The sequence below is a fragment of the Phalacrocorax carbo genome, chromosome 1, assembly GCF_963921805.1.
Source record: "Phalacrocorax carbo chromosome 1, bPhaCar2.1, whole genome shotgun sequence".
Taxonomy (NCBI): Eukaryota; Metazoa; Chordata; class Aves; order Suliformes; family Phalacrocoracidae; genus Phalacrocorax; species Phalacrocorax carbo.
Genome location: NC_087513.1, coordinates 78701814 through 78723285, shown reverse-complemented (window position 1 = coordinate 78723285; position 21472 = coordinate 78701814). Strand labels below are relative to the sequence as shown.

General features: G+C 37.1%; 1 protein-coding gene across 4 annotated transcripts in view; it reads right to left on the bottom strand.

The window, feature by feature from the left end:
* Positions 1–21472, bottom strand: part of ATXN10 (ataxin 10) — a 106735-nt gene that overhangs the window by 6990 nt on the left and 78273 nt on the right. For all 4 annotated transcript variants that reach the window (XM_064461361.1, XM_064461371.1, XM_064461380.1 and 1 more), the window contains exon 10: positions 10352–10415. In XM_064461361.1, the coding sequence (XP_064317431.1) occupies positions 10352–10415 (64 nt within the window). The remainder of the gene's footprint in view (positions 1–10351; positions 10416–21472) is intronic.

The window sequence follows — 21472 nt, the reverse complement described above, 5'->3', positions numbered from 1 at the left end:
TTCTGTTTCATGTACAAGATATTTTCATGCCTTTTTCTGACCGGGAGATTTCACTGTGTCCCTAAATAAACTGTTCCAGTGTATAGATATCTCATTCATTACAGTCTGTGATTTATTTCTGTTTTAGATTTGTTTGGAATTGTTTCCAAACACTGATTTTCATTATAGATTACAAAAAAAGTACTTAGCAGATCATAGTGAAGGTACTTGGTAAGCAACTTTTCCATGAACGAACGCGAGAAACTGAGGGAGATATTCCAAGCTTTGAATAATTCTTGTACCTCTTCCCTCCATTTGTATCTTTCAGCATCCCTTTTGAAGCATAGGCACCAGAGCTGTGTAACAAATTCTGCCAAAGTTTGCTATATGGCAGATTACAGATGCAACGCAGTTATTGGCTCCTCCTGGCTATTAATAATTCAGAAAAAATAAAAAACAACATTCAGCTGCCCTATCACACCTAGCTATGCTCCTGCAATGAGTCCAAGCTCTTTCTCCAGGTTATTCATAAACACATTTTCAGCACTGTCCAATTCCAACAGCTAGACCCAAACCATGAGGCTCATTCTTAGTTCCGAGGCTTGACTGTTTTTAACTACATACTTCAGTTATGTCCAGCTAAATGGTACCCTATGTTCATTTACGTGCTGTTTACTACTTCAGCAATTTGGATCACCAAGATATTTCTTACCTAGAGCAATGTGGGGATTTTTCTCCCCAGATCGCAAGTATTTCTAGATTAATAGATTACACAAGACAGCACTGAAGAGTATTATATACTCATATTCCTATTAGTCTTTAATGCCGGCCAGCTAACCAATATTTAATCTGTATTCTATGTACCTCCTTTCATGCTATGTGGGACTTAAAAGCACAGTGCCAACACACCTTAATATACTATGAAATTAAACACAAAATATCGGTCAAGTACTCCAGAGTTACAAAAGCCATAGTACATGTTTAGCTATGTCAGGCTATTTTTATTATAAAGTCTCTTATGCCAAAACTTACAGAACTTAAAAAAAAATTAAGCCATAACCTCTAGTTTGTTTTACTTTTTCCTATACTCAGACTTGTAATACTAGCCTAAAACCATGAATATGACACATTCATTTTTGCTGCTTAGACTGCCAACTTTTTTTAAAATTATTACTTACATTTTTAATAGAAACCCATAATTTATGAGTAACTATAAATCATCTGGTTTTAAAACAGAAAGAATCACACTCTTGATCAATCTCAAGCTAATGCTCCACAGTTACAATATTCTGTTCTTACAGTCCCTTCTATTACACTAATCCCATTTTAAGAATTCATGACAACTAAATCTGTTAGTTATCTATAAGAGGTACTGGAGAGTTAGCAGGTTGTTACATTAAAAAGAAAAAGCTTCAATTGTTGTTACCTAACTGTTAAAAATGCCTTAGCTTATCATCTTTTCCAGGTACGGGAAAAGAAAATAAAATTCCATTAAGTTGAAACTCCTGTATCAAATTACTATGAAAACCTACCGCAAACATTGAGACGTAAAGCACTAAAGCATAGGGGGATGGTAATTGTGTTCATAAACTGATTAAGTATTAGGCAGACAGTAGTAATTTTAAATATCCTTGGACACATAAAGACCAAAGATCCACCTACACACAGAAATATACTGATATGCATTTATATGCATACATATAGAAATAAACAGCTTTTCTGAAATGCTTTAAAATGGAAATTATAGAAGTCATAAAACTTTCAAAAATGTGGCACTAGACTCAGAAAACCAACCTAGTTAATACCTGAGATGTGGTCAAGCTAATTATAATTTATCACTCTAAGGTATATGACAAGATAAGCTGACTCACGATTTGCATAGAAGCTCTTTTTCTACTTATAACCCCTGGAGATTAATCTATTTGTATAGATTAAACAAGGACCTGTATGCCATCTTATCTATCAGCATTGTACTTGAGTGTTCTATTGATTGAGGGTCTCTGAATAACTTATGTAGCGTAACTCCCCACCCATGCTGCTTTTGGCAATTTCAAATGTCACTTTATGACAAAAAAATCAAGACAATGAAGGTAAATGAAACTCCACTTCCAGTCTCATAGACACCAGATGACGTCCAGTATGCATCCAAAAATAACAGCAGTTAAATAAATGGGTGTTCTGAAAGATGCAACTAAATTATAACCAACTAACATTTTCCTCCCATGTTTTGCAAAATAGCCATTAGCCACAACTATATCTGCTACAATTTCAGGGAACAGTTGCACCTCCTTGAAGAAATCTCAGAACACCAAGAGACAAGAATAAATCAACAAGGTCAGTGGAACGGACTACAAACATATCTTTAGTGAGAAAGGAAAGGTTATATTTGGAAACCATTTTGGAAGTAGAAAGAACAAAGTCTAAACAAAGATCTGGGGAATTGATGGCAAATGACTTAAGGATCAGGAAGGAGCTACACAGGACAATGCATTCACCAGCTGAGTTACAGGGTTTTTTAATAATAGTGACCGAAAATGGGATAACAGAAAAATGTCAGAATAAAGATACTACGCAAAGCATTGGCCATAAGACATCTGAATATTCTTTGGAGGCATACAAGAAACAATGTCAAGAAGACAGACTGAGATACAATGAGGTGGTTGTAGAAGGTATTCCTTTCTCAACAATATTTTTGAACCACTCCCAGCTTTATTTAAAAAAACAAAACAAAATAAAAACCACCACAACAAAAACCTTCGGGTCTCAGATTTCTAGTGCTCCTTCTCAGCCCAGAGGGGAATTTTTCAAAAGAAAGTCTACAGAAAAATCAAGCAAGCTGTTTGAGCTATAAACAGTGAAATGTTATTTTTTTCCTCTGATTTTTTTTTTTTTTGGTGCTCCTGCTAAGTAAAGATCTGCTTTCTTTCAAGAATTCAAGCCTGTCATGGATTTAAATCCACCAAGAGGATTAGAGCAGAGGACAAATATGACAATATTTGGTTTAGAAGTAGATTTATTAACTTTCATTCCTCACTTTTTACATGCATGAGTTGGTTCCTACAGAGATTACTCTTCTCAGCGGATTAGAAATATTGTAATAGAACATTTGAAGGAGCCTTCTTGCACTCTGTATACCTCTGTTAAACTTTCTCCAGCTCTAAGAGGGACCCTGTACATCACACAGGTTTCTTAATGATGGTAGTTGTCACTTACTGGAGCTGGGTGGAAGTGAGATACTGAAGAATAGACTTCATATTCACATCTCTGCAAATCTGCTTTAGTAATTTATACGCTCTTGAGAAAATTAATACTCCCCCATGAACTCTGAATTTCAGTATTTTAATCATCCTGCAGCTGTACTAAATAAATTGCATCCTGAAATTATGAAATCAGCAACCTGAAATATACCATCAGGAATTATAACTTTGTTAAAAGTCCAAAGACAAAATTTAATCTGTGGTCATTTCTGGAAATAAAAAAGGATAGTGCTTTCATTTCCCAGAGTGTCTTTTCCTATACTGCACACTGCTTTCCTCCTGTGGTCTTAGTCTTTTCATATTATGGAGAACTTTGCATTTGACAAGGGAAAAATCTGTTCTTACTGATATATACTGATATTCTTACTGATATAGCTAGATGTAGAACATCTCACAAGAAAACTTCATATTTTTGTTTTCATTCTAAAGTAAACATTTTCTTAAAACAAACATTTCAGAAGTTAAATCTACCAAATATGCTTAACCCTGACGTGCTAGGTTTTTTTATTTGTTGTTCACCTTTAGGTGAGTTCTGTTCCAAAGAGTTTGCAACCCATTGTTGAATGGGTTAAGACGTGGAAGTTGTATTATCCCAACTCTTCGGATGTGAAGCCAATGTCAAGAGTGATTTAAAATAGGATTAGGTTACACAAATGCTTCCTGTACCCTTTTCAACAGGGTCTGCACACCTAGTTCCTTCCCCTTCAGAGCTTTACAATAATCCCACTTCGGAGATGTTACTCAGTATCGTATAGAAAAATCCTACTTAGAATGAAAATCAGACCTCTTTAAGTCCATTAATGCTTCTGTAAGAACAAGACCGGTTACTTCCAATGCTTCTTTCAAGAGTGTAAAGGTCTGATGCATGGTGACAGAAATAGGCATTGGTGGGCAGATGACCTTCCCAAATAAAACCAAAAGCAGTGTTTCAGAATAGCTGTGTTTTTCTCCTTTCACCATGAGAAGTAACAAGAAGTTTGAAGCCTCTTGGGAATAATTTAGGAAACTGCAGCTAAAAAAAAAAATCCCTTATCATACAACACTGAGGGATTCCCTTGTGAGCCACATAGACCCCTAGGCTCCATTAGTATCTAACAAAATATAGCTAATAAAGAATTCACAGCAACTTGCAGGAACAGGATACAACTTGGTCTGCTGAATAAGGTGAAAGAAACAAGCCCCTCTCAGAGATTGTCCTTGCTCAATGAATAACCACACTTGCACCTGTTCCAGTTTCTAGCCTGACCAGTTCATCTGAATATAATTGTAAGATAGAGTAGGAGCAAAGGTTTGCACATATGCCATGAACTAGAAATCCTCCTCTCTCTCCAGGGTTTTAGAAAAGAATTCTCAGCATGAAGGAGTTGAATTGGACTGAACTGGAGTATGGCAATACAATGATTTATTTTTGCTTGACCATTTTCCTCATTCTAGTTCCATGTATGGTAGACGGCTGCCACTCAGTTGATATTTTGTGTTGTCTTTGGCATTAGGAACATAAAGGTTCAGGCCAACAAATTTCTGTTCTTTACCTGTACTGACAACTCCCATTTTTCCACTGCCATCCTGAGCCACTGTGGGTCAACAGTCTTACTATCTACCTTTTTCTTGAAGTCATAGTGACAATCAGTAGTGGTTTACAGAACATAAGATTACAATAGTCTTCTGTGTCCAAGGATAAGGGCTACAGCAGCAACAACCTGTAACAATGCAGAACCTCAGCCATTTACCAAAGAATACACTTCGTTTCAGCCCAGGTAGACTTTGCACTTACTTGTACAGCAAGGCAAGTGTCAATGGGATGAGGAAAAGGGTAATTTCTTCGAAGTGGGCAGAACTTGACTGGGCATGAGGAGGTCATTACTGTTTTCCTCAGTAGTCTAGGTCCTTTGCACTGACCATATCCACTGAAATAACATAATTCTATGTATGCTTATGAAAATACAGAACCAAATAGGTTACCTCAAACTACTAAATGCATTGGCAGTGCCTAAAGTGAGCTTTCCAAAGAAAGGCAAACATTACTGATGTAACATTATGCTGTATTTTCTTGCCAACATATATGAGATAGCCACATTTACCTGATAATGCTCAACTGTATGATGGTTTACTCTAAAAAGTCAACTCTCACTCCTATTTTCCCTTTCTACTGGCTTCTATTCAGCTGTGAGGCTTTTTTACAGTATGTGGCCTGTTTTAGATTGCACTCTGTAACTTAGAAATAAAATGTCTGTCAGCTCCCCCAAAAGTCTTTGCCTGTATCTCGCAAAAACAAACTGCCATTGTTGTGGACATAAGAAACTTGATTTCTTCTAGCTTTAGCCAGAAGTTTCATGAACCACAATTATACTTGCTGCTGCCATGAAGTCAGAAGTATTTTCAATCTACCTCTCAGATGACTTTCAGACTGAATATAATAGAAGCAGCTTAGGAAAGGAGTATCTGAAAATTAACTTGTATTTTGCACATTTTCATCCATTATTCAAACTAAGGGGCCGATGTATGAATATCCACAGCAACCACAGGTTTTCCTTTCACAAATGATGAAAATTCTTACTCCTAGAACAAAGCCAGCTGGGTGTTTACTCATATATATATAAAAACATATATGTGTGTGTGTACCTAGACACACACACAAGACAGCAAGGCGCTTCAAGTATGACTGCACTTTCAGCTAACCGAGAAACACGTCTCATTAGGCATTAATAAATATGGACACTTACATATGGTCATTCCAATTAAACTCAGTCATTCACAAAATCAGTTTATCAAGAGGCCTACTATAAGAATTTCAAAAGGGTAAGATTGGCAAACATCCTGAAAAAACATGAATATTCCATCTTCAAAACTGCATTTTACTTCTGATTTTCAAGTTTTACCAGTTTAACTAACAGCTATTACATTGTAGTACTTTGGATAATATGTTTTTTTCCAAAATAGCAATAAATAGTTTTAAGGACAGCAGTTAAATATTTTTTAAGAAGAGAGAGAAGGCACATCTTTGTGTTACTCACAAACCTAAATGTTAAGAAAGAGTGAAAAAACAGACAACTTAGTAAATAATAGAAGTTAATAAAAGTCAATAATAAAGAGGTTGGTTTATTTAAAGTCTTTCATAAGCACCTTTTTGTATGATTAGGGTCAATAGTCTTTTGATCAGAATCGGCTGGCCTCCTGTAAGTTAGCCTTAAGCAAGTGGAATCTGTAAAAAGTCAGAAACTAAGCTGGAAGCAGCAATAGGAGCTTAGGATGAGGTAGAAGTCAGGAATAAAAAGGACTCTTGTCTGATGCGAGAGCCTGTCAGAGATGAGGAAGATGGTGGTTCAGAGAGTAAAATAACAGATATTTTCACTTAGAATACCTTTTCAACCCAAATAACCTGAAAAGCAGGATCTGGAGTAAATTTTTTACTGGTATTACCCAGATAGGCATCTCCAACCCTCTCTGCTATTGTGCAGCAGGTTTAAATTTTTGTTTTTAAAGACAGGTTACATAAATAAAACACAACAATCCCAACTTTTCATAAGCAGAACAAGAAACTGAATTTTCAAACCCAAAAATTTATCTTGTAAAAAAACCTCTCCTTAATCTAAAGGCAAACAAGTCCACTTGCATTTTGAAACAACCTTTTTTCTTCTGAATACAGAAGGACAGTTATGATTAGGATACAGACATTTCAAGATGAAAGATTTAAAGTGTACAGAAAAAGTTAAAGGGACATTCAACCCTCTCTGAAGTTCAACTCTTCAGACCCCAAGGTCTATATTGAACTGCAGTCTCACTCTGTGTAACTTTTCCCTGTGCTAAAAGCCTGACAGGTAACAGTTGACAATCTGGCACCTTTCAGTATTTCTCCACTGAATTTACTTGGAACCACGGAAAGTTACAGTAGCTGAAAATTTAAAATACCAATTCAAATAATGTTTGCAAGAGGTACAGAAAATATATTCTGAACTGCCTATAATAATCTCCATGCCTGTTACTAACGAGGTGTTTTTTTGTTGCTTTTACTCATGAAGTGTCCTGAGGGAAAAAGCATTATTAGTATAAATTTAAAAGATACAAGTCTGCTCAAGATGTAGTTAGACAAGATAACAGTTCTCCCAAACTGGGCACTGAAAGATTAATTCAAACCTAAAAAACTAAAGCAATGAAAACATGTCAGTTGAACTTCAACTAGCAACCTCAAAAGCAATGAACCTCCTGATATTTCTACGTATATTACAGAACTGTTCAGGATCTCAGAGGACGCAATTTTAAGGTAATGACAGGTTTACAAAGGAATTTATTTTAGGATAAGAGCAGACCCATTTCCTCTTTCAGTATGCTTCCATACGCAACAAATAAAAAGATTTATCAAAGGATTTCTCCTCTCAAAGGTAATAAAAAACTCTTTTAACATCTAACATGGCAGTCCAGCTTCTCCTGATGAATTGCATACTTTAGAGAAATAATTTTTTTTCCATCCACAAAAGTTACATTTTTCTTTGGAAAATTTTGTCTGTGTAATTTGGAGGCAGAACTTAGTTACTTAAACGTAGAAAATCAGTATATCGAGTCTGTTTTCAGTACAGAACATAATGACACCTTAACTGTAGAGCTTGGGCATCTCTGAAACAGATAAAGCTCAAACAGAAATGTATATCTACAAAGACTTTACTAAGAAATCTAAGAAGTTCTTACATAAAAGGAATCTGGATGAAACTTTTTCCAGTTAGCCTTATCCAAGGAGAAATCTGAGCAACAGCCTGAAACCACAAACACAGGCATTAGAAACAAGAATGTAAAGAGAAGGTTCTGGACATGACTCCACAGAGGAACCCTGGCTGAAGAGCTACACCAAGCTCTCCCTCACAGCTTTCTACATCACTGTGGCAAACTGAAGCACCACTGAGTGATCATATTTGAATTTCTGCAACACTCTCAACACCCAGCTCAAAAGCTGCCTTAATACTTCCTTTTATTTAATCTTCCTTGAAAAGAAAAGAAATAAATCTGCTCTGGATCACAAAGTTACAGTGCAGGTAATTTTAGGATGTTTCATTTTTAAGCAAGTAGGCTTTCAAATCTTAGTAACAGCTTTGTTCCGGTTTACAAGCATCACAAAATGGATTTCTGCCCGACAGGACTGCGGGCACAGAGGGAGGAGAGAAACAGTTGAGTCTCTTCAGGGGAACATTATGCAATGGAGTCAGACACCTACATGCTAGTTAAGGACTTGGTTTGTGGTGTCTAGAAGTAGCAGAATGTGCTGCAAAGCAGATGAAAGTAGAGACAGATACAAACTGCAAACTCCTATTCTCCCTGCACAAGACGTGCTGAGAACACAGCGGACGAGGAACGTTAGAGGCAGGAGAGGTGCAGCGAGCATTAACTTCTTGTAGCACAAGAACACCTGCAATAGCTCTAGGTCAAAACAATAAACAGTGTAGTAGCCAGAAGCTGTGCTCCAAAAGCTGACGCAGCAAACCTCGTCACAGCAGGCTGGTCCCCTGTCTGCCCAAGAGCTACTGGCTTTTCCTTATACCTGAATACTGTACACCATGGATCAGTGGTGAAAGCTCATATTAGGAGGTGTCTAGTAAGTCTTTAAAACCAAGTAAGCAAAGTTTTGTCTTCTGGTAAGAAGTTTATAGTTCAAATGCAAATGTGACACTGTATCAAAAGGTGTAAGAAGTTACACATTGCCCAAAATGCACTAGAGGCTCCCATGGTATTTTATTTTCCTTTCATTCAAGATCATAAACTACAACTCTACCCTTTGAAGGCCTCAAACTTTATCCTTTTACTAACAGCTAGAATGACGGATTAATCCTAGAAAGAAATTCTAAAAAGCTGTTGCACAGCTGGGCTTTCGAGCAAAGGAAGAACAACTCAGGATCAAAACTCCTTGCTAGGTTTTCTCAGGGCTGCGGTTCTGCTTAGGGAAAGGTAACTTTCCCTGCCCTTCCCATTGCATCCAGCAGTGCCCCTTACCAGGGCCAGACCACAGAAATACAACTCTGATACTCAGTGCGCTGTCAAGAGACACACTGTCAGGTCTCCAACTATACGAACAGTGGTGAATGTATAAACCTTGCATATAAAGCAACAAAGTGAATAGCTCACAGGATACTTGCTCATCCCCCCCAGCTTGTCAATATTTTCCTATCACCAGTCCCTAAATTATTTCATCCTTTTAAGATATATTCGTATGTAGATGATGTTCTGCAGCACACAATTATGGGAATATGTAACATTTTCACAACTTCTTGTTTCTATGATACTTATTAAAAAGTGAGATTTTTCTGAAAAAATTAATTTTAAAAACCCATTTCATGTGTTCAGTATAAGAAAGCTGACGTTACCCCTGTCAGGAAAGGCATTTGATTTCCAGATGTACTTACAAACTTACAAGGACCTAATGATTAGATGACAGAAAATAATAGCTCACCCACTGAACACACCAGCAGGATTACCATGCAGTTCATGAAGAGACAGATACGTCTGCTTAACAACTGTTTGTCTTCAATGTTGAAGTTATTTCCCTCTAACAGCAATCTATCTTGGAAAGTCTCTGCTCTTAAACCCCAGAAAAAAAATCCCAAATATGAAGCACAACGCCATTTATATTAAAATCTTCCCAACATTTCAGTAAACTGCATCATTAATTCTCTCAATTACACACGTTTTCATTACAGCTTGCTAGCCTTGCCTCTGTGCTTTGAATAAGTTCTCCAGTCAGATTTAGCGTATAGAATTGATGGGGTACTTATTTAATTCTGCTGAACAGATATCAGCTGAAGCAAAAGCTCCAAGATAGGATACAATGACCAAACATAGTCTTAATTCAGATTTCTATCACAGTTTTCTCTCTGAATTGACATTTGTAAACCAGTAATATTTATTATTTTAGGAAACAGAATATAATCACAGTTCAACTTAGAATCCAGTTCATAAAAGCATATTTATGAGTTTGGTCACTTCTGAACCAAGCATTAAATACAACCTAGAAACTCATGAGACCAGTTAGACTTAAGTACTAAGTGAAAGCAATGCTGGAATAAAGATATTAAACCCCCACACCTTTTCTTATGAGTCATATTCAATAATTAGAATTCTTTTGTAAAGGATACAAGGGTTGTTGTCATCAATGCTGCAGTTGTCCAGGATCAAGGGGATGCCATCTAACTCATAAACCTAAATAACGAAATAATAATAATAAAGAAATCTTAATTTAACAGATGTCTCAAGAATACTAATGATGTTTCATGCAAGAAATATGTAAAAACATAACAGGGATGTTTGTTTCATCAAAAATTTAAACATGTTAACATAAATTGCAGAGTAAATCTGGTATTATCAGCAGTAAGTATCACAAAATAGTAACACAAGCAGACATTAATTTCACATTCTTCCTTCATTTAGCACGTGTTTGAGGTATTTTCTATGTTGTGCTTCTCACACTGAGCCAGAAAAGCTATGCTTATTGACACCTCATGCTTGCTTCCAGAAGGAAGAACCACAAAAAACTACTGAGAGAAAAAAAAAACAGTTGAAAAATACATATACACATGCACACAGGCTAGCATGGGGCCACGTCTTCTGTATCTTCCGTATCCATGCAACCTTCAAAAGCAATGTGTTACCTGTATGTACCTAAGCACAAATTCTTTATATCAGGTAAGAACCACTGACTATTTTCCTTTGATAAGGTGTTCATTATGTTATTAGAAAACCACCAAAGATAACATTGGTCATTTTCTATACATACACACATGCGTGAACTCACAAATTAAATACATTTGCGTGTATGGATGAGATATTAATGTATAATCCTAGTAGACTCATACTCATACATACCCACCCACACCACCAAGAACTCAGAACAAGCTGATGTTAACACTAAGTATGTAGCATAATTATCTTAAGTATATTCCATAAGCAATTTATCTAGACTAAGGTACACAGTAACACCATACATCATCATGCATACTTACAGCTTTAGAAAGCGTTACTCATTTAAAGGAAAATCTGTTCTAGATCATCTGCAAAATTTCAGCCTTAGAAATACCCTCTTAAGACATATAAGCATTATTTTTTTAATTACAAAAGTAGTTTTAAAAATACTTTAGAGCATGAGGATTATATATTTATATTCTTATACCCGCATATTATTTATATTCTTTAAGCCATCCAGACATGGTCCTGGGCAACCTGACCTGCATTTAAGCAGGCGGGTTGCACAAGAGGTTCCTCCAAAAGTCCCTTCCAACCTCAATCATTCTGTGATTGCCAAACCATACTTGTCCAAATCTTAAATTCTTTAATTCCTTAAAATTTAATTTCAAACCAAGAACTGGAGGGCAAAGGAATTCAGACAGAATGTCAATTTAGGTTGTGGCTTGATGATGGGATTCTCTCTTCTGTCTTTTTTTTCTCCAAAATAAGATGCATTTTTATGCACCATGTGAAACAATAAATCACAAAGTTTGCACTGCCTGGTGGATCAGCTTTCTGAAATGCTTATCCTATGGTAAGAGAGGAAAGTTGGGTAGGAGGAGATTTAGATATGAAATCCAAAACAGACTATCAATCAGTCAGACTAAATTCAGAGACAAATCTGAGCACATCCCCTCTTACAAAATTCCTTTTCCAGATAATCTTATTGCAAAGTGTTCAGCTATAACATGAGAAAGTAACAGTGACAACAGATATACAAACAGGCAAGGCTTACGTGCAAGAAAAGCAAAGAGCATTGCTAGCTCTTGAGACCTAACTGGCACACCTGTGCTACCACGCATAACTATACCTACATGAAATACAGTTAATAACGCAAGTTGTAAAATATCCCTTCTTTCCACAAAATTTTTGTGTGTTTTCCAAAGGTCATGCATCATGTATGATGTCATACTTCAAAGCTTGAACAAACAGTGACCTTTCTGTAATACAGTACTTGCACATGCTTGGTAAATGTTAGTTCTTTGATTTTTATGCTGTAGCCAAACTCTAATATGCCTACAATGTTACCTTTTATTTTCCATCAGTGAAATGCTGAACAGTCCAAATTAATCTAGATTACGTGCTGTCAACCGAAGTAAACCATGCAATCTGTTCCAGTTCGGTTCGAATGAGACATTCGGTTAACAGCGTAAGTAAGTATTCAGGGAAAGTAAAATTTTAATTGAAATCCACACATGCTTCAAAAAGTTACTGTGGGAATATAACAAGATCCCTTCAAAGTTAAGTGGGAACAGAAGCAGCAAACCGTAGCCTTAGTGTAAAAACCAGTTGCTAACTACCACTGCCTTACACACCCACTGAGAGACTCTTGAAAAGCATACACTTAAACTGTACATATAATTTGACCAAGTTAGGCACAGCTTTTTTTCACCAGTATGACAGGTTTAGTAGGTCACCTTTGACTTACTATGCAGTGAAACGAAGCAAGGAAAAGAAACCTCACTATGTACCCTCCCAAGACAAACCTATATACTTCTAAGAAGCCTTGTGAGGCAAAGAGCTCCGATTCCTGAGCAACCACTGCTAGACAAGTTCCAGTCCATACCAGCTGTTCGCAAATCACCAGCAATCCACCAAAACAGCATTTTATGGTAACCTAAAATCCATGGCAGTGTACTGTAATGATCTGGGCTGCAAAGTGAGCCAGTTCAGTAATTGCTCTGCATGTAGCGGAGCCGTTTTTGCAATAAGAGCACCACAGATTGTCGAAGGAAGGAATCACTGTCCTCCTCCAGGCTGTCCCACTTGCATGCTGAGAGTCTCTCAAATCTTCTCCCCCCTCATCTGCCTGTAAACTCCCACACCAGCAGATTTTGTAAATATCGAGAAACTGTCACCGTGTGTCTCAACACCTTACACAAAGTTACTGAAATTACACTGCCCAATACAAAGAGGTTAGGGATTTTTCTCCAACTAATTATTGGCCTCAGAGTTTTTCCACAGAAATGACTGTGAAATGCACAGTGCAGAGGAACACAGCGGACCTTTTGGAGGGATATTCTGCAGGGCTTGAGAAGGGAGTCAATATTGCACAAGCCTCAAATTTCACTTTAAATAAGGCGCAAAAATATCCTGGGAAGAAAACATGTAGTCGCTGCTGTGAAACTGTCTGTAATCCATCGAGATTTTGGAAGATATTAGAGACAGAAACCAAGGAATAGGACAGTTCTGGTGTCTGTCTTGTAAACATAACTGCTCATATTGGCCTGTGTTACAAAAGATCACTAAACCTATTCTCCATTTACATTACTGACAACATTGCTGACCAATAATATGGAACCACACTGGACAGAAAAAAACCTGCAAGGTCATTTTATTACGAAGAACTACAATGCTTTATTCTGAACTACACTGCAACAATAACTGAAGCTGCAAACCTATGTGCGTGCCAAATCTCAACCATATTTAATTAAAAAGGTTACTTAAGACAAGTTAAAAATTAAAAACACACAGCTCTGTGCTAGTGATCTCTAGTGCTTTGGTCAAGTCCGTAGCAAAAATTTTGCTCTAATGTTGTAGTTTCTGAAGCTGTTTTCTAAAAAGCAGAAAAATAGTACTTCCAGGATTGAAAGGCAGGTGTCCATCTCTGCCAGTTAAGGAAGATACCTTTCACAACACAGCTTTATACTGCTGTCCCACTTGTTTTCTGTACTTGCCTTTGAAACATAATGAAGATCGGTATCATGCCAGTGATATACTTAAATGTATTACACTTAAAAGAAATGCCTTCCCCAGTGACAAAATGACTGCTAGTCTTTTTCTCTGTAACTGGAATTTAATAATCTACTTCTATTACTTAAACCAGACAGTAAACAGAAGGCCATGTAGGCAGTGATGCTGTGTAAATATGAAAACATTCAGACCAAAATTAAAGCTTTCACATTATCTTACAGAATTCACATTTATTTACCTATATATATATATATAAAAATAAATAAGGTCACTAGCATAATTAAGGATAGCTGCCTGACTAGAACTACCTCCTATAACCTCCCAGTATTTTCTTACGAAGTTCACAGAAGTAATTACCACTAACATAATCATTCACAGCAGAGCCCAGAGAAAGAAGTTAACTGTAGACAGTTTCTTGAATCTTTCCCTCTAGCAGCAGTGGTAAACTCAGAGGTAAGAATGCAAATTCTCCAAGGATGACAGTGGGTGTTGCTGAACAAGAAATCTGCATACATCTAGTAAAACGCAGCTAGTCTCCAGGTCCAGCAATTATACAGAGAGTACCAGAAAACCTCCAGCTAAAATACTCTCTTCAAAGAATCATTAACACTTCAGACATTACAAGCATTACCTAGTCAACTAAAATAATAATATTATGCAAAGGTACATTTCTGCCTTTAGACAATAAGAGCTTGAATGTAAATTGTTCTTCTACCCACTGCAACTGATTCTCAATCTCCACTTGATGCAGATGGCAGAATGAGAAATGTTTGTTTCAGCCACAGAAATACTTCTATTTCTTAGTATGGTGTAACTATAGAGAAGCAAAAGGAAATATGTTCTCACAAAGCAAGTAGACTACTAACAATTTGAGTAATCCATGCTAACGCTTGCTCTTCTTTTTACATGTTACTGACAAGTACGTTGACACGTAGAAAGACAAATTTCTAGTTTAAAAAGTGATTGTGGGGAGAAACACATACTCCAGAAACAAGTCAAAAAAACAGAAACAAGCAGGAACCATTTATATGGAAAAATTCCAGATATGACATTCTTTACAGATCACCAGTTTCCTACCAGAGAAAAAGCCTGTCTCCAACCACGTTTAGCTCCAGAGTATTACATTTCAATTCACATTATGGAACTTAAAAGAAAATAAGATTTCTGTGAGCAACAAAACCGGCAAACTTCACATTTTTATGGACTTGGCTCCTTCAGTTCCCTCTTTGCAATGCTCCTAGTTCTGTCACACAGCTGAAACTGTTGAAAAACACTCAAGTAGCAGCACGTGGTTCATAGGTACAGGTGTGCTGATCGGTTGCCAAATGTCAGCCCTAGTTTGCAGTGGATCAGGGACTAGGCTGCCACTAGCCAACTTCCTCTCTCAGGAGCACTACTTTGGGGTTCTCATTTACCTATTTGCTGATTCTCATGAGGCAAAAAGTAGAAGTATAACAATATTTCTGACACCCATATTTCTCTGACAAATTTGATTTAAACTGGCTGATGGATATAAAAGCTGGAGGAAGTAAAGTAAGGGAGAAAGGGAAGAATAATACAGCTGGGATGGCATGACTAGAGAAAACCTAAAGAAGATATTAAGGTCGCAGAAAACAAACCTATTGACAATATTTTCTGTTTTCTCTTAGTACCCTAGATTACCAAAATTATTGTTTTTCAACATACTTCTCAAGAGCTGAATCATCAAGCTATTAACATCCATCTCACATGAAACAACAGCATCCAAAGCTGTATCAACAGAAGCATAGCCAGTAGATCAAGGGAAGCAATTATTCTCCTTGGTACTCATTAGACTACAACCTACTCAAGGGGCTGAAGCTATGCCATGCAAAGAGAGGTCGAGGGAACTTGGTTTTTTTAGCTGGGTGAGAAGGCTTCAGGAGAACCTGATGGCAGCTTTCCCATATCTACAAGGAGGTTACTAAGAAGACAGAACTTCTCCCCTGACTCAGGTTCACAGTAGTTTAAATACAGAAAATATGGTCATAAAAATGAAACTGTGAAGGTTCTGATGGATAGAAGGAAAATTTTTTTACTATGGGGATATGAAGCAGGTTGCCTACAAACACTGTGGGCATCATGGATGTCTTTAAGACTTGTCTAGATAAAGCCCTGAGCAACCTGTTCTGAATTCAGCTTTAAGCAGAAGGTTGGACTATTGAACTCCTGAAATCCCTTCCCGCCTGAATGACTGTGCGAGTCTAAGACTTTTCTATCTTGTGCCAACAAGGGTGAATGGGCTAAGACCATTCTTTTACTCACATTAGTTCAAGACCAGATTCTTTCTACCCTAATATGACCTTTTCTTGGTTATAAAGCTGGAAAAAGTTGTCGGAAACAATTTATCAGAGTATGTGACAAACAGAAAGAGTTCTAGAGGAAAAAAAACCAAACAGCTCCAAGGAATAAAGTATAATCTATTATCTACATCCAGGAGGATGAGAAGTAATGGGCCTAATGAACAGAACATTCACATTACACATGCAGAAATTATTTTTAACAGTAATGGTTAGTCAAGCACTGTAATACACTGCAACATGAGTCTCAAAGACTCCTGGAGCAGTCTCCAATATTGCAAGTGTCCACAAATGACCTGACTAATCTTAACCATGACTACTCTAACCAGTCCTGTTCTGAACAGGTGAATGGTTACAACCCTTGGAGTCCCTTCTGTCTGTAAGTCTACATGACTTTCTCAGACAGAAAACATACTAGAATAAATCATGCCAAAAGAAAAGTGACCCAATGAAATACACAGTGGGGATTTGTTGCCAATCTTTGCCCATCATTAAAGATATGTTGAAGTCTTATTCCTTCTGAATGTACCACATGGAGACTACATAATGAGAAATATATCCTTCAGGCCCTGTCACCAAGCAGGCTGATCATCAGGAGTCATTTTTCCTCAAAGAGCTGCTCAACAAGATAGGTAATTAGTAATTAGGCATCTGGGCAGAATCCAGCACTTGATTTGAGTAACAGCAGCTTAATAAGAGTAGGAATATATCAACTGGCTCCTCTGCAGCTATGATAGTACTGAAAATTATTATTTCATTTTGTTCATTTGTGAGTCTTGGCTTGGGTTTTTTTTTGTTTGTTTTTCCAAGCAGCAGAAGTGACAGGAGATACACAGGAGATTCTGCTTCAAAGGACAAAAGAACACTTTAATCCCTTGGTGCTAGTGGATTCCTAGGTCTACTACAGACTACAGGCACTTTGGCTTTGAATAGAGGCAGCTGTGGCTTGCGGCAATCAAGTCTATTATTGGAGTTCACCACATCCTGCAGATCTACTGAATACTTGTGGACAGAGACTCCTTTCTTCAGGACATCACAGCAGACTTGCTTAGCTAGTTTGAGAGCTCTTTGCAGAGTGAATGACTGAGAGCTAAGAGACACTTCTATGTCCATTTTAGTCAAGGCATTGTCCCCACAATACTTTTCCACCTACTACACTGGTTAGGTAAGCATGTATTTAACATTTTCATGTTTGAACTTCAGAAATCATGGCAACAAGACTTGTTGCTCCTGCTACATTAATTTCAAATACATTCTCTCCCTCTTTCAGCATTATTTCCCAGAGAAACATGAGGTTTATTTCAACTCTCCCAAAAGTGTTGACCCTTGCCTCTTTCTGATATTAAAAAAAAAGAAAAAAAAAGAAAAAACCAACCTTAGAATCTAAAATTGGGATTCCATTGTGATGTCCTAAAACTCTCTGAAGAGAATTGGTTTAGAAGATGAAGGTTTTGGCCTTACTGAGGGGGAATGGAAGAGACGAGAACATGAAGGTACCAAGCACACAATCATGATTGAGCCAAAACAAGCAGAAGCTCCAGCTACTAGGAGAGGGTAACAAGCCATCTCAGTTGCTGAATAATTTTTTCCACTAGTCTCTCCAAGAGCAAAACACAGGAGTTTCCAGCCATTGAGATAATATAAACACTTGAGAATTCAGAATAGGTTCCCACAAGAGACAGTAACACAATTGGTTCAGTTGTTTTTTAAACAATTCAGTTTTCATCATTCACTTATTTACAGTTCCTGAAACAGAAACCACTTTTCAGTAACAAACAAATGCTGCTACGAGCAGCAGACTCTTAGCTCTTTTGAGGTTTAGATCTGCTGCTTAAGATGGATAAAGTAAGGTCCAACACAAGACAGATTTCACTTGAAACACCCAATATTTGCTGGTCTGGTCTTTGCCTATCCTAGCAGCAGCAGTAAGAGAAGACAGTTCTGCTAAGTGTCATCCAGTATTAAAACCCTGTGCTTAATATCCATTGAATTTGTACAAATTTGCGTCAACAACAGAGTATGTGTTTCTCTACTTCTAGTCACTTTGTTATTCTCAGTCCACTAAAACCAGTAATCAGACTTTTAGTTTGCTGATTTTCAAATCACTGCTATAAAAGAGGTTCTCTTAAGTTTTTTCTTTAACCAGGAAAAAAAGTTAAAGGAAATTAAATATAAGAATTAGCTATGTGACTAGAACTGGGTTGAGGACAACTGATACAAGATTAGCAGAATTTAAAAATTGTATTTTGTTCCAAAGCAGAGTGAAAACTGAAGACTTCAAATTGCTCCAAAGTTCTGAAAAAATACAGAGATAAAGGTTGGGTAAATCACATGATTCATTTCAGCCATTATAATCACCATTGTAATAGGAAGTTCCAAGTCATTCTGGCAAGCTGCCACTGTTTTGTAGCTTCAGTGTTTTTTGTCTTCCATGTCAAGCTTAACAAAGCATTTTAAGCATCTCTCAATTAAAATGAGGGACTTTGTTTTGTTGGTTGTGTGTACTGGGTTTTTTTTTGGGGGTGGTGGTTGTTTGGTTGGATTTTTTTACTTTTCAGTTTCACATTTTATATTACGTTGGAATAGCTTTCCTTCTGGAACAAAATTCCAGGCATGTCATAAAAATAACCCAATTTTGAAAAGTCATTGATATTGACAGAAAAACAGATTACCACAGAATGTTTCTGTTGAAGGTCTCATTACCTTTCTATGCATGATCACACGTTCTTCTAGCCAAAAATCAGCACAACAGTCTTATGAGACGCTATTACCCTCTTCACTCTGTTACTCATGCCAACTTTGGTACGTACTTCATTTCTCCCCCAACAGCCTGCACACCTGCTTTGCTGCTACCTTCTCTCAATATTCCAATTGCTCTTTGAAACCCAGTTTAGCTGAAACATCCCCAAAACTGCCAGCTGCTTACAACGTCAAGCAAGTGGGAATGGAGAAGGAGAAAAAGCAACTCAAATTCGTACCCTCTTTTTATGAATACACACTCTCACTGAGGCCATGTGTTTCACCACTCTCCCATGTTACTAGGCTATTCCAAAATTGCTTCCACTCCCAACATCAGGGATTACAACTCTTCCTTGGAAACATCTGAATTCAGCAAGCAAAAATAAATGTCAACGTGATGTTCTGTGTTCTAATTATGACTTTTGTTGTGTCCAGCATTACTTAGCATTCTCCTTTTACTTCACTTTGAACTAAGGGTTTAAAAAAAAAATTCCATGTCAGACAGCAACACACGGTACTCCGATGGTGAAAAGAGTGTTTGAGAAAAGATCTAGGATGATTTCAAAATGTACAATGATTTGTGCTAGTGATTGCTGCATTTCATGCTAAAATTCCCCAGCTAAATACAACAGCATGCCACACTTGGAGTGCACTGACAGACTCAAGACTAAAAGCAAAGTACCACAACCACCCAAGTGGTGGCAGTTTCCCATAATTCCCCAGAGCTTCCTAATGCAATTACTAAGTGACATTAGTAGTGATGAAATTTTTAAGGCACTGTAAAGGATAAGTTATTGAGTATATTTTTATTACCCCAAACTTCACAGCCAACGGGGGTGGGGGGAAATAAAGAAAGAAGAAAACTAGTAGGCTTGAAGTTGAAAACAGCACACAGACATTATTAATGGCATTCACTATTCTGTTTCCACATTCCCTTGTATGCAGAGCTTCCAAGATCTTAGCAACAGCTCAAAGAACAAACCATTAACTTTCTAGTATGTGCGTAAAGGACATGCACTCCATTACACGTTAAGTATAAAGCTATCCTTGATGATAATTACATTTTTCACTAGGTTAAAACATAGTAAAATAAAGCAAGTGTTTCAGGAAAGGACTGTAAAATGCCTTTCTAGAACTCTACAGAAATTGTAAATGGTAGACTGCGGGACCCAGCTGACTGCTAAAGCCAGAAGACAGTTTAATGATGTTTGCTGCTTGTGTTTTAAATCAGACCAGTCATGGAAGCCTTCGGAAGTCTGCAGCCAGCCATACAACTCCATCACTGAATACAGCAGTAAATAATGCTTCTCATAGAGCAATGCCAATTTCACACTTCATTTTATATAAAATGTTACATTTTCCAAGAAACATATAAACAACAGAACTATGATCCTTTTGAAAGAAAAAAGCCCAGATCTTGCAATTACAATAATTGCTTTGTTTCAGGACTAGCAGATGTGGTCTCATTTTACTGCAGAGGAATACACACAGCTTACTGGGGATGGTTTCAATGGAGGTTAATGCAGGTGCAAATAAAGTCTCAAGTTGGGAGGAAAGAAGCTTTAGACATACACAGTTCTGCTGAGACCAAGTAACTTTTTCTTTTATGATACCCTTCAAGTCACAGAGTATTGTTCATCCAAAATAAAACAGGTGGCACACCATTTCAAGTACTAAGCCAAGCAAGCATGCTTTCTTTAATTTTCCAAAGGTAGTTCTTTGGCTTCCTTTTTATTTTATAATCCTGGTCTAAGTACTTCCCTGTAAAGCCCTTTCATTTCTTCCTCCAAGTCATTTTATAACCAAATCCAGTAAAATTTTTACTTATTCAATGCTCAGTACACAAATGAATTCCAACAACTTTCACTGGAACATCCAGAAAAGATTAAGAGAAGGTTGAAGAGTTCCGCTTAACTTCATAACGAGGACTGGGTCCTCTTTTAAACATGATCAAACCCCAAGCTGCTTTCAATCCTCTTTCACAACCTCTGCATACTCAGGTATCAGTTTCTGCCCATATTACCTCTAAGAACAGCAGTTAAAACCTACCACATTTGCTTCATACGTAGCAATAACAGACTAGCTGACAGGTGCTGGGGTTCACATATTTAAGTTTCTTATGCCTCTTTGTAGCATTGTGCTTTTGTAGAAAGCATCTACTGCAAAGTAAAATAAATTGTTTGTAAGCAGTGTCAAAAATAAGAAATTACCATAAATTAAGTGATTATAAAATGAAAAGAGTAACTTTTGGTTCAGTCTATCATTGTTTACACGTCAGACTGAATTTATTTCTTCATGACTGAAATAATGCCACAAACTACTTCAGCTACATTTATACTAAGACAACTGTAGTCAAACATTTTACAAATAAAAAAAAAACTTGTGGTTAGAACTTTGCCTTTAGTATCCCAGACATACTAAATTATTTCTCACGTGCTGAAAATGAGCATTAAAAGAAAACAGAAGACTTTCATTGACATATTTAAAAGATTTCATATTACTAAT